The sequence below is a fragment of the Plectropomus leopardus genome, chromosome 17, assembly GCF_026936395.1.
Source record: "Plectropomus leopardus strain MGB_pleo_1.0 chromosome 17, ASM2693639v1, whole genome shotgun sequence".
Taxonomy (NCBI): Eukaryota; Metazoa; Chordata; class Actinopteri; order Perciformes; family Serranidae; genus Plectropomus; species Plectropomus leopardus.
The window spans coordinates 14,251,170-14,264,945 of record NC_142192.1 but is presented as its reverse complement, the minus strand read 5'-3'; the positions used below and the strand labels follow the sequence as shown (position 1 = coordinate 14,264,945).

At 39.4% G+C, this 13,776-nt stretch overlaps 2 protein-coding genes across 2 annotated transcripts; one reads left to right on the top strand and one right to left on the bottom strand.

Annotated features, from left to right (window-relative positions):
* Positions 1 to 112: 112 nt before the first annotated feature.
* Positions 113 to 5,427, bottom strand: LOC121958258 (uncharacterized). The gene is made up of 4 exons (XM_042507143.2): positions 4,997 to 5,427; positions 3,424 to 3,502; positions 3,082 to 3,303; positions 113 to 2,352 (listed from the first exon to the last, which is right to left on the bottom strand). Exons 1-4 carry the CDS (start codon positions 5,051 to 5,053, stop codon positions 1,964 to 1,966), a joined length of 747 nt encoding a protein of 248 aa, XP_042363077.2. The 5' UTR covers positions 5,054 to 5,427; the 3' UTR covers positions 113 to 1,963.
* Positions 5,428 to 5,516: 89 nt separating this feature from the next.
* On the top strand, positions 5,517 to 13,775 carry klhl7 (kelch-like family member 7). The gene is made up of 12 exons (XM_042505931.2): positions 5,517 to 6,432; positions 6,598 to 6,700; positions 7,779 to 7,872; positions 8,103 to 8,227; positions 8,395 to 8,570; positions 8,858 to 9,032; positions 9,645 to 9,787; positions 10,027 to 10,267; positions 10,857 to 11,058; positions 11,615 to 11,712; positions 11,862 to 12,045; positions 12,745 to 13,775. Exons 1-12 carry the CDS (start codon positions 6,304 to 6,306, stop codon positions 12,908 to 12,910), a joined length of 1,836 nt encoding a protein of 611 aa, XP_042361865.1. The 5' UTR covers positions 5,517 to 6,303; the 3' UTR covers positions 12,911 to 13,775.
* The last annotated feature ends 1 nt before the right edge of the window (position 13,776 follows it).

Genomic DNA, 13,776 nt, shown 5'->3' with positions numbered 1-13,776 from the left:
AATTAGTTATTTATTGATAGATGATTCATAATTGCATGGTAAGAATAACTGACTATAGATCATATATACTGAGGGTGAATGTTTAGTCAGTAACTGTCTTTGATCAGTGAGATTAAAATATATTCACATTTTAATTGTAAACATAATCAGTTACAGTTTTTTAAACATTTTTTTCCACACAAACATTTTATCAAAGTCATGAAGGACATAATTATAATTTTCCTTTATTAAACATGTGCATTTTTTCAATTAAATTTAAATCCAGTTTTTTACTTTAATTCCCAAACTTTTTTCATTTAGCGTTTAGGAACTCATTGTCAGGTTTTACTCACCCCATCATGCACTCTTGACGCAAAATTAACACAAATTAATCTGTAAGGCTTAAGGCGAAAGCAGTATCCTAAAACTGTCTCCGTCTGATAAATAATGCATGAACACTTGACAATGACCTCTGGAACAATGGATTTTCCGAAATTAATTATCAAGATGGCATATGACCGTGTGTTTGTTTGCTTTCACATTAATAGCAGATGGAAAGCTTGGATTTTTAATCAGTTAATAAATGCATGGGCTGTTGTGGATAATAATCAGCAAAGCTGCTCTTCCTGAGCGTTACAGACAATACACTCACAAAACTAACAAACCGTTACCGTTGCTGCTATAGGAAGCAGTGTCCTGTCTCTAACCCCCCCACCAAAAAAACTGCAGTATTTCACAACCAGAATACTTCTGCATTTGGCAAGCCAAAGAACGGTTTAAGTTTTTCAAAAATGTAAGCATCAAATAAGGCACAACATTCTTTTTTTCAAAACCCTTTATTAATCTTATACCTGATTCTGGAATTTAGGTAATCTTTATCCATGTAGGGCAATTTCTGATAAACAGAGAAATATGAATCAAAGAGCAGCTGTTAGAATTGTAAATTGAGTCTGCAGTGCTCTCTAGTGTTAGCTGGTGATATTACACCCATCCCGGAAAATAATGTCTATACAAACATTATTTTTGTTAAAGTGAGTCTCTGCGATATTAATTCCATTTTTTCTATAAAACATTTAAAAGGCAGATATATTCGCAAGTCTTTGTATTCTTGTAACGTGATACAGCATATACTTGGTACATTTAAGGTTCAGTGTGTAAGTGTTAGGGGCATCTATTGTCAAAAATGGTAAAATATTAATAACTATGTTTTTATTAGTTTATAATAAGGGTCGCTCAATATTTGGTTTCAGGGCCAATATCAAAAACGACTATTTGGAAACAATAAGCATTTACAATAAAAATGAAAATCTCAATATTTAGACAATATTTAATATTTAAAAACTTTGTTTAAATCCCTTTAGCAAATGTTTAACCGAAATTTTCAACATCATGTACAGCAAGTTTCCAGCAACTTTATTTATAATGTCAATTGAAAATTTAAATAAAAAATGAAAAAAGAGCTCCCTGGGGTTTTACAAAGTAAAAGTTCCTCCCATGCTGACACTTTCTTTGCACTTTTTAATGAATTAATTTTGTCGGTGCTCATTAAAATAAAATGCCGGTGCAGATAATTGGCAAAATGTAACATTTTGGCCCTAATAATCGTCCAGGCTGATAATCTGTAGGCCCGTAGTTTATAATCACCTACAAATATAAATCATTGTGTATTAGTTACCTTAGAGTGAGTTGTTTATATACACAAGTTGTTTCTACAGTAACCAGGAATGGACAAGTGCAATACTGGCTCACATTTTCCATTTTTTAGATCTAACCGCATAGGACTCCTACACACTCTGCACATGGTTTCAGTTCTGCAACCTCACCACTGGATGCCACTAAATCCTTCACACTGGACCTTTAAATGCATGAAGCTCTGGGTGTGCATAATTGTTAGAGAGTGTATGTTACCTCTGTAAATATTTGAATCCTGTAGGCATGTACTGTAATTGGTGGATTCCAATTACATATCTAAAGTGTGCATGAACTACAGAGAAGCCCCTGCTATCTGTGCAGCCTCAGTGAGGACGTCCCCGGCCTGTTGTCTGTATCTTAAGGACATCTCCTTCGCCCTCCTCACTTCCTTCAGATTCTCCTCCAGGTTCTCATGCAGTCTTCCTTGCTCCTGGTACGTTCCTGCAGCCGTGTACACTTGCTCAGCCATTTGATTCTTGCTATGGAGCAGCCAGACAATCAACTCCTGCAGCGTGGTGCCCTTTGAGATGGTGGCTTTGGCGCTATCAGAAATGCCCTTCACTTCATCCTGAGCCAATCGCAGATGTGGAGGCAGCGGCTCCTCCTCACTTTCAACCACAGGAGCCAGGCTGAGGGAGAAGTCATAGCCCTTTAACTTAAGGGAGATCCTGTAGCTGAGCTCTGGACGCAGATAGAGGGGGAGATCATTACAGAGAAACATGGGAAACAAAACATTTAATCCTTTGAAATCCCAGCAAATTGGATTTATTTATTTAAAAAATACTGAAAGATGGCAACAAAAGAGGAACTGACCCAAAAAGTAAAAAATAATTATTAACAAGTACAAAAAAGAACCTGAAAATCAGTATTTAAAAAAAGAAAGTTAAAAAAAAAAGGAAATGACACAAAAAAGGTGCTTTAAAATGTAATGTGAAACATGTTATTATGATAATTCTAAACATGATTTTTTCCCTAGCATTTTTCCTTTTTTTCCTGTCTTTTTTTCTTTTTTTCCAAGAAATTTTTCCCTAGCTTTTATATTTTTCCATTGGCATTTCTCCCTGGCTTTTTTTCTTTTGTTCCCTTGGCACTTTTCCCCATCTGTTTTCTTTGTGTTGTTGTTGTTGTTTTACCTAGACATTTTTTTTCTTAGAATTTACTATTCCTTTTTTCCTGGACATTATTCCCTAGCTTTTTTGTTTTTGTTTTCCCTAGCTTTTCAAAAATATTTTTGTTAATCCACTAATTTCTTACAATTTGCGGAACATTTCTTATCAAGTTGCTCATTGCCGTTTTTCCCCATGTTTTTGAAAGAAATCGCACCAATTTGCTTAGGATTCAGAGGGTTAAGCACAGAAGTCTGGCATCATGTTGTCTGTATTGGCAGGGAGCTCTGAGTATGTCACTCACCGTGCTCATCTCTGATCCTCCCCACACATTCAGATAAAGCCAGTGTATCATTGTTATTACAGCCGTAGATCTGACGCAGGTTGCTGATATGTCGGAGCATGGCCTCATAGCACTCGTGCTGTTTGTTAAAGGTCTCGGCCATGTCAGAAAACCTCTGGTCCAACTCTGGCACACACACTCGCCTCATCACCAGCTTACCGATACGCTTCACGGTCTGTGCATCTGAGGGGAGAAAACACACAAAAGCACAGATAAAAAGAATGAACGTCGTTCAAATTCATCTCTAATTTTGTGTATTGTAAGTGAGTGACAGACACATAAACATTTCGAGAGACGATGTACCGCTGAGTGCTGGCCGGGTCTGCCTGGCTGATCCAGCTTCATTCAGGGCTGATGGTTGGGGGTGCAGGAGAGGCTGCCTCTGAAATACAACAGCAGAGTTGTTTGTTGACTTCACATAGAGTCAGTTTGTTTTTCGCTGGCACTTTTCCAAATAAAACATAAACAATATTTTTCATCTACAGTATGTCTGATATTAATTGGAAGAAGAAGAAAAAGAACTAATACAGCTTGCATTCACCTGGATATGTAACTAATTTGTCATAAACTCAGTGCGCCAATCCAGTGTTCATGTTTCAAACAAAAAAATACATTTTAAGTGTCTCATGTGGTTCATATTGTCTTTATGGAGGCCATATTATACTTCAAGGTTCTGTTGTATCATTGCACTTTGTACTTTTGACAGAACAATAAAATTATAGTGATTTCATTTAGTTTTGCCGTCTCTTGTGTGACACCAGCAAAATAAGCTCACATGGGCTTTTTTGTGACGGCATAATTCAAATATATTTTATCTTTACAATGGAAGTAGTCATGGATGAATTACTGAATTACAGGCCCACCAAGTATAAGCCAAGGGGGGCAAAGTGTCCAAGGGCCCTTTTATTTTAAACTTCAAAATAGCTCAAACTAACACTTGCTGACCAGGAAGACTCAAAACAACAACAAAGGGACACAGAAGAACTGCAAAGATGCACAAACGAATTACACAATCTGCAAAACAACCACAAAGAGACAAAAAAATGACTACAAAGCAAAACAAAATTAGCCCAAAGATCTGTAAAATTACCTCAGTAAGACACAAGAAGACATCAATGAGACAGAAAATGACTTCAGAGACACACAACCAACTAAAAAAAACACACACAATTAATCACAAGGAGACACAAAATGATCCCAAAGAAGACATAAAATTACCTCTGTTAGACACTGAAGACACATAAAATTATTTTAAAGAAATTCAAAATAAAAACAAGAGACAACAACTACAAAAAAGACAAAACTGCACGAACTGCTAAGAGGCACAAAAGAATATAAAATGGGCAAAACAACCCCAGAGAGACAAAAACTGACTACAAAGCAACACAAAATGACACAAAATTAACCCAGAGAGACATAAAATGATTTCAGTAAGACATAAAACACATGAAACAGATAAGAACGGCTTAAAAAACACAAAATGATCAAAAACAGAGACACAAATTGCACCAAAGAGACAGAAAAGGATCAGAAAGCAATATAAAATGACACAAAATTATCCCAAAGAGAGACACAAAACCACAAAGTCACAGAACCACCAGCAGATGCATAACTAGCTGCTACAAAGAGATGCAAAGTGACCACAGTTTACTTGTCTTGCCCCTGTGTATTAGAGGGGGTCCTTTACATATCGGTGCCCAGGGGCCCAATGTCTCATAATCCGTCCATGGATGTTGTCCTCGTGGCTCTTAAATTGTAGCCTAATAGCAGTAATGGGTTCATCCAGTAATCTGAGCAAAGCAATGATCCATTTTCTTGTCTGAACTCGACTAGCACGCTCTGACATTTACACAAAAGCCAACAAACAAACACATACCTCCTCGATGGCGGAGTTTTCATTCGAGAGGCAGCAACAGCAGAGAAAACGGAGCATTTTCCTGCAGCTCTGGGGTCTCTCGATTTGTTTTCGGGTCAATTATTTCTGACAATTACATTTGTCGTCCGCACATTCCTACTGACGTCAACGTCACGCGACTGTTGCAAAAGTTTTCTTCCTGGTTTTATGATTCCTGGGTTACTGTACTGGTATGAGCGTGACAGACAGGTGAACCTACAGGTGAGCTGCAGCGAGGAAAACACAGCTCTGCTGTGGCCATTTTGCTGCATCAGTACCTTCACTGTATTAACTTTACTGACATATAACAACAACTAAAGTGTTTTTGTTATAAATAACAAAAACATGATCTGTATATCTACAGGCTGTTTTGATGCATAAATCAGTTTCGCAGTCCTGCAGGTTAATCTTTAATTTCACAGATCTGTCGGCGGAGGGCGAACGCGAGCATCTTCGACTAAAACACTAACCGCCGAAGAAGAAATCACAACCAGAGACGATGCTGAAGTTGGTTTCCGATTCGTTGCTTCCGTTTCAGCAGTTAAGGGGAAAGTAACTTGTTATATTCATTTTTTTTTCATTTTCAGTGTAAATGCATGTCTGCATGTCCAAATATCAGTTATCAGTCTCATTAAGTACTAATACTCATATTGCTATGGGCCCTGTTAACAAGGTGGACGGTCGGTCAACCCACAGTGGATTTTGATCTGGACCGGGTCTAATGTGGTCTAGAAGTGGAAAAACTCAGTGAAAAGTCCTTTATTTTGCATTTCAACAAAATAGAAAAACCTTCACAAATCTGAAAGTGGGTTTCAGATAACACTGAGGCTTTACTTAAAACGTCTAACACGCCTTCACCGCAGTATGAGGTGCAAAAAAAGAGAATGAGTCTTTAAGCAATGCAGAGTACGTTTCCCTTAACTCTCCACTTAACCACTGACTCGGAAGCTATGAATCTGAAACTAACTTCAGCATCGTCAACCTCAGGTAGTTGTAGCTTACTAAAAACACCAGGCTAACCCGGTCTGTCACTACCTGACGCGACAGTGCGCTCATCTGTATGATTTTCTTTCGCCCCACGAGTTTTCAAGGAGAAGCTCTCGTCAAACTTGCAGCTTTTTAGCTCATAAATGCGCCACCAGCTGCTGGCTGCTAGCAAGCAGAGTGTCAGCGGCTGATCGACAACAAAGAGGGAGAGAGAGCAGCTGCTGCAGCTGCACACCGCTGGAGAGGCTGCTCACGGTGCTGCAGTTTGATTTCACTGCAGAGTTTACAGTAATCTGGCTGACATGACGGGGGTGGCCTCTCCGGAGAAGGCGGCGAGCACCAAGAAGAAGAGCGAGAGGAAGTGTGCCACCAAAGAGGAGTACAGACAGCTGTCCAGCATCATGGGAGTCATGAACAACCTGCGGAAACAGGTGTGTGTGTGTGTGTGTGTGTGCGCGCGCGCGTGCGTGTGTGTGTGAGAGAGGGCGAGAGTAGTCTGTTACAGAGCTTTACACAAGGTATTTACTATAAGTGTGTGTCCATCTCTCTCTCTCTCTCTCTCTGTGTGTGTGTGTGTGTGTGTGTGTGTTTCTCAGGGTACTCTCTGTGATGTGACCCTGGTGGTTCAGGGGAAACACTTCTCTGCCCACAGAGTAGTGTTGGCTGCTGCAAGCCACTTCTTCAGCCTCATGTTTACCAGTAAGTGTGAACACAAATACACATAACACACTTAAAAATGTGTACATTTTTCCCCACTACATTTATGCAAAAATGGCCTCTGCTGCTATAAGAGGTAGCAGAGGTATTGTGGCAGGGGACACGTCCCTCTCAATATCTTGAACATGTGCATTTGTCCACCCCATATAAAAACACGAAAGTGGCAGATGACTTTATTTTTTTTAATTTTTTTGGAAATACAATGCAAGGCATATAAATCATGGAGAAAGCAAGCAACTTTGAATTCTTATAAATATTTCCATGTTTTCTCCCCTTACCTTCCTGCCCCCCTAGAGAGAGGCCATAACAGAAATTACACTAACTGCAAATATCATGACAAGACTTATGGGTAGCAGTGACACCAACGTTATCATTACAATACACACACAAGATAAGAAAATAATGAATAAATAGTCAGGTGAAAAATGACCAAAAAAAGCAAACAAATCGAGAGAAAAAAAAAACAAGGAGGCTCAGTCATCACAACCAGGCAGGGAGGTCAATGGATTTTAGGAGAGGTCTCCAAGTTTTTTTTTTAAAAGAATGAACCTTTTAGAGAAAATCTGAGTTCCTCCAGAGGACTTTTGTTTTTGACAAAAATAGAAAAACTCTATTAATTCATGCAAAAACAACACAAATGTTTGCATAAACAGTAACCAGAATGCAGGAAAATAAGTGTTTGACGCTTAAAACTTTCTGGCAGGGGATCCCCAAAATCCCCAGATAAGCCCATTTATGGTTAACTATCATAATCTGTACTGTTTTATTAATGAAAGTTTAAAACAAAGCCAAAAAAAAACAAAAAAAACTCCCAGTCATGTATTTAGATGTTATGATCATTATTATTTGTTAAAAGTAATTTTTTAAAAATTCAAATAAAATATATAGCATTTTCTCAACAAAAGGACTATTTTTGCTACAATTCTAATTTATAGCATTGTACATTATACATTACACATTGCTCCCCCAATTATTGCCAAACATAGCAGGATAAACATTTCTTGCTGCCATGTATTCCAAGTATGTGTTTATTTCTTTCTTTCTTTTCTCTCACCTCCAGCCAGAATGATGGAGTCGATGTCCCATGAGGTGGAGCTCAGGAGTGCCGAGCCTGAGATAATTGAGCTGCTGATTGAATTTATCTACACAGCTCGGTAAGAGTCTTGGCTAAAAGTAGAACGTTAGTAGTGACATGTTGTACACACTGTGTGAGACTGCGGCGTAAATGCTTTGAAAAGCTGCTAAACTTCACATCAGATTAGAAAAATCCTCTTTTAACTGTTTCTGTCACCCAATTTCATCAGAAATTCATCTTATAATCATCATCTCATCTCATCTGATAATGAAGTGCGGGTGTATTTTTATGTGTGTGTGTGTGTGCCAGGATCTCTGTGAACAGCAGTAATGTCCAGTCATTGCTAGATGCAGCCAACCAGTACCAGATTGAGCCTGTGAAGAAGATGTGTGTGGAGTTCCTCAAAGGACAAATCGATGCAACAAACTGCCTCGGTAAGAACAGAAACACAAACAAATGTTATTTGCTTTTACCTGACAGTGATGAACTATCAGACTGAGGGCCAGACATTTCTATCTGAGCGAGCTAGACTGGTACTCATGCCAGGTATGTACACAGAGGAGCATTTTTCTTTATTCTAGACTGGCTGCTCCTTGTGCAGGTATTTCCTCCCTGGCAGACTGTATGGACTGTCCCGAGCTGAAGGCAGCAGCAGAGGACTTCTTCCAGCTCCACTTCACTGAAGTCTACAAACTGGACGAGTTCTTGCAACTGGACGTCACTCAGCTCACACACTTACTGCATCAGGACAAACTCACCGTCCGTGCTGAGGCCCAGGTTTACAAAAATTCTTTGACTATATGCTTTATTTCTCTTGTGCTAGAATTTTTTAGAATATGCTTAAGATAAAACATTTCACTTGGTATTTTGGTGCCTAAGTTTGACGACATAGCAAAATAATACCTCCCCAACACTGTTTTGTGAAGTAATATATGCAAATTATGAGAAATGCTTCTTTTAACAATTTGGATTGTCAGGAAAAAAAATGGGTTTTTGATCACATCAGGAGAAAAACAATAGCCATTATAACCTATTTACACTTGTTCTGTTGCGTTTGTGTGCAGATTTATGACGCAGCGGTGCGCTGGCTGAAGTATGATGTGTGTAACAGACAGCAGTACATGGTGGAGGTGTTGGGGTGTGTTCGCTTTCCTCTGGTCTCCAAAACCTTCCTCTCCAAGACGGTGCAGGCTGAGCCCCTCATCCAGGACAACCCGCAGTGTCTCAAGATGGTCATCAGTGAGTAGGATGAGACACATGCACATAAACCTACAAACCATTATTTACGAGTGGACGCAATAAACACGCACAATACTGAGTGTGTTATATTCATGTTAAGAGCCACAAAAACACATGTAATGATGGCATTTTGATGGCATTGCCTGCAGTTTGTAGAAAAATGTTACATTATATTTGCGATATACTCTATTATAGTAGTGAGAGCTTAAATGTACGTATTATTGTTAGTGGAAAAATTCAAGGTTATTTCAGGGATCTAACAGAAATGCAGGTTTCCCAACTGTCCTTGAATAAGTAAAATCCTTGACTGTGTTGGAAAAATCGTGACATTTTGTTTTTTATAATACTTTTTTGTTGTTGTTGTTAATCTTTCACATCATTTAACAAAATGAATATACAAAAAATATACAAGCCACTAGCACAGATGTTGTAAACTCAAATAATTTCCCTACCCTGAATTAATGTATATATGTTAATATATTTGACCTACATTATCTCATATTGTAGATTAATTAAGATTAAGTTAAAACTTGCTTGAAATGTCTCCTGGGTTGATGTGAGCACACACACACATGCACACAAAAAATAAATCAGCCAATGCTTGTGTCCCAGGTGGGATGCGCTACCACTTGCTTTCCCTGGAGGACCGAGAGGATCTTGGAGAGAGCAGCCGACCGCGACGCAAGAAGCACGACTACCGCATCGCTCTGTTTGGAGGCTCCCAGCCTCAGTCCTGCCGCTATTTCAACCCTAAGGTACTGAGCTTCTGTCAGTAAATATTGTATAGATATACTCTTGTACAGCAAGGTTTGAAACCTCAGAACTGTCCTTAAATGAAACAATGTATTTGACCTCTTCAGCTTTACAGTGATTCTGACACTTCATTTCATATTTATCAGATCAGATATGGCGGAAATAAATGTTATAGCTGAAGTTTTGTAAAGTCTATCACATTTACCAGTTCTAAAGTGTCAGTCTGGCTTTTTCAATGCAGGAATCCACCTGGACAGACATCCGCTGCCCCTTCGAGAAGCGCCGGGACGCCACAGCTGTCTTCTGGGACAATGTGGTCTACATCCTGGGTGGCTCACAGCTCTTCCCCATCAAGCGCATGGACTGCTACAACGTCCTGAAAGACAGCTGGTACTCCAAGCTGGGCCCCCCCACACCTCGCGACAGCCTGGCTGCCTGCGCCGCCCAGGGCAAGATCTACACGTCTGGGGGGTCGGAAGTGGGTGAGCACCGGGAGGTGGAACGGGTGGACATGGGACTTGGGGATAGTAAATGGACTGTACTTGTATAGCGCTTTTCTAGTCTTATTGACCACTCAAAGCACTTTCACACTACACTGTCACATTCACCCATTCGCACACACATTTACACACTGGTGGCTGAGGCTACCGCACAAGGTGCCACCTGCTACTGAGTAATCATTCACACGCACTCACACTCCAATGACGTGGCATCGGGAGCACTTTTGGGCTCAGTATCTTGCCCAATGATACTTCGACATGTTGCCCGGAGGAACCGGGATCGAACTGCTGGCCCTCTGATTAGAGGATGACCCGCTCTACCTCTGAAACACAGCTGCCTTATGCTTACAGTGGACATAAATCCTAATTATGTACAGATCAGTACAGAGTTTTATTCACAGGTGAAGGATGTCTTTCTAAAAGCAATCGAAAAACAGCATTTCAGATATAACCTCCATAATTCGTGTGTTGCGTAACACAGTCAGCGTTGATGATCTGTCATGGAGGAAAGACATCTCTGTACTGAAAGCAGTTACTCACAGTGTTGTGTACTGTACATGTGTGTCTGCAGGCAGCTCTGCCCTCAACCTTTTTGAATGCTACGACACTAGAACGGAGTCTTGGCAGGTGAAAACCAGCATGTTGATGGCTCGCTGCAGCCACGGCTCAGTGGAAGCCAACGGGCTCATATACGTCTGCGGAGGCACGGTGGGCAACAACGTGTCAGGCAGAGTCCTCAACAACTGTGAGGTTTACGACCCCAACACTCAACAGTGAGTTTCACAAACCTACAGCTCAGGACTGTGCAAACCAAAGGATGATGAAGGACGTTTTTCTGCACAATAGCCTTGGTTACAGTATTGATGAATGAAATAATGAAAAAGAAATATTAGGGGAAAGAAGGTTGCCTTATTGATAGGCACTGGCTGACATCAGTAGGAAATGCAAGAAAAATGTCCTTATTATTTTCTGGTCTGCATATTCATATCGGCATTGTTTGATGAAAAGTGTGTACCCCCAAAATGTCTCAGGAAGGAGCATAAATCGCCTTCTTTTTAGATTAAATTTTAGTTTTAATTATTATTATTATTGAATGATTTTTTAAATCAGACCAATAAGTCATGGGAATTTCACAAAGAAGCAGAGAGCATAAAGATTAGAAACCATAGCTTTTTACCAGATAATAATCTTATATGCACATGACACAAAAGTAGTAAATCACATAATGTTGTGGTCTACCGCTGCAGTTATCCATGTTTATTGTTACACTCTCCCTGAATCCTTTCCTTGTCCCTCTGTCTGTCTTTGTCTTCATGTTTCTGCTCTCAGATGGAGAGAGTTGTGTGGAATGAGAGAAGCAAGGAAGAACCACGGGCTGGTGGTGGTCAACAGCAGGATCTATGCTGTAGGAGGGCAGGGGGCACTGGGTACAAAAAATATTAATATTAAGACTACAGTAGTAAGGAATGAATGATACATTAATAATACTATAGAATTACTACTACTACTACTACTACTACTACTGTAGCAAAATGTGGCCTCCGCATGATTCTTTTTTTGTGTGTTGTTTTTCTAGGTGGACTGGACTCGGTGGAGTACTACGACATTCCCAGTAACGAGTGGCGTGCTGCTTCAGCGATGCCGTGGCGAGGCGTAACAGTGAAGTGCGCAGCAGTTGGTGAGGTCATCTATGTGCTGGCAGGGTTTCAAGGTGTGGGGCGGCTCGGACACGTCCTGGAGTACCACACAGATAGTGACAGGTCAGTGTATTGACTAAATTTTACTTACATAAAACACATAGACATTGCGTTCTGTCACTAATAGGTGCAACTTATAAAACTATAAAACTTTAACTTATAAAAATCTGAGCACATGGGTTTAATTCTTTTCAAAAACATGGGGAGAAGGCAGTGAGCAACTTAAGACATAGCCCAAAAATTGGCACAAAAAAAATGAAGAAAAAAGTTACAAGAAAGTCACCTAAAAATAAGCAAAACAAAAAGTGAATAACAGCAAACAAATACCCTGGAAAAGTATAAAAACTGATTGATTGTTTTGTATATTTTATCCTATTTTTTTCTTTAACACAATTTAAAATATAAAATTGTTCTAATTGTATTTTTTTCAGGATATTTTCCGTATTTCTTCAGATAATTTTCTAATAATCCCCATCTCTCTTTTTTAAACTAATTTTTAGGTCATTTTCTTGTCACCTTAATTTCTTGCCGTTTGTGGTACATTTCTTGCCCAGTTGATCATTGCGTTTTTCCCTGTGTTTTGCAAAGAAATCTAAGCAGTTTGCTCAGGTTTCAAAGGGTGAAATATCTTGTGAGAGCGGCCAAACGCAGCACAAGAAAACTGATATCGATCCGCGTTTCAAGAGGATAAACCCTGAGTCTCATTACGCCAATATAACTAAAAAGTTTGATCCCTGAATCAGTTTTCTTCTGTGTGTTCAGGTGGGTGACATGCAGCAAGGTGCGGGCGTTTCCTGTCACCAGCTGCCTGATCTGCGTGGTCGACACATGTGGAGTCAATGAAGATGAAGACATGGACCTCATAGACTCTCAGTCACATGCTGCAGCCACTGCCTCTTCATCTGCCTCGACCTCATCCTCCTCATAGGACAAGAGGAGGATTCAGTGTATGTTAAATTGTGACGTTTGATGACTGTTGTGACAGTTTATGGATTCGTCCTTCAGTCTGGTATGCAGCTGATGGAGAGCTGTGCATATTTAGGCAGAAAACTGGTTTTGTTCTTTAAATAAGTCCATTAGCCACATTTCTTTTTAACTTTTAGCTGTGCCAGAATTGTAGGTCCTAATGTTTAAAGTGCCAATGGTACACTATTTCATAATTTAAGGGAACAAGGAGACTTTTTTTAGTTGCATACTTAGGCTAATTTCTTTTAAACAAAATTTAAAAAAAAGAAAAGCAAAAAAGTGGTAAATACAAGTGGAGCATTTTTTTTAAAAATTTGATTTCTCTGTCCTTATTTTAAAGAGCTTTGTAATGTTGTTTCTGTTGTGAGAATTGTATTTCATTCCAGAGTGTAGCAAGGGAGCTTTAAAGGTTGATTTTTTTTGTTTTGGGGTTAATTGTTTACTTTATGTTTCCATGGGATAGTAAACCACCTAGCAACAGCCTGTTGATGTTATACCCCATGAAACTTACACCTCGCAAATTTGTGGGTATGACAGTTGTCTTGACTTTAAACATTTATATCTCCACAGTGGCAAAATGCATTTTTTCGTCACATTTAAACGTCCATATCCCTTTGTTCTTTTGCAATTTGAACTGTTAACTGAACTGCATTTCTGAATTGCTGCATCTTGGTTGTGTTGTGTACATATTTATAAGAGTATTTTGTTAATACACTGTCACTTAAAACTGACTTTAGAAAGAATGAGTTAACATTTTTCTCAGCTGTATGTGGTTACGAGTAAAAAAAAAGTTGAATGTGAAAATTGAAATAAAAACGTGTCAGTAAG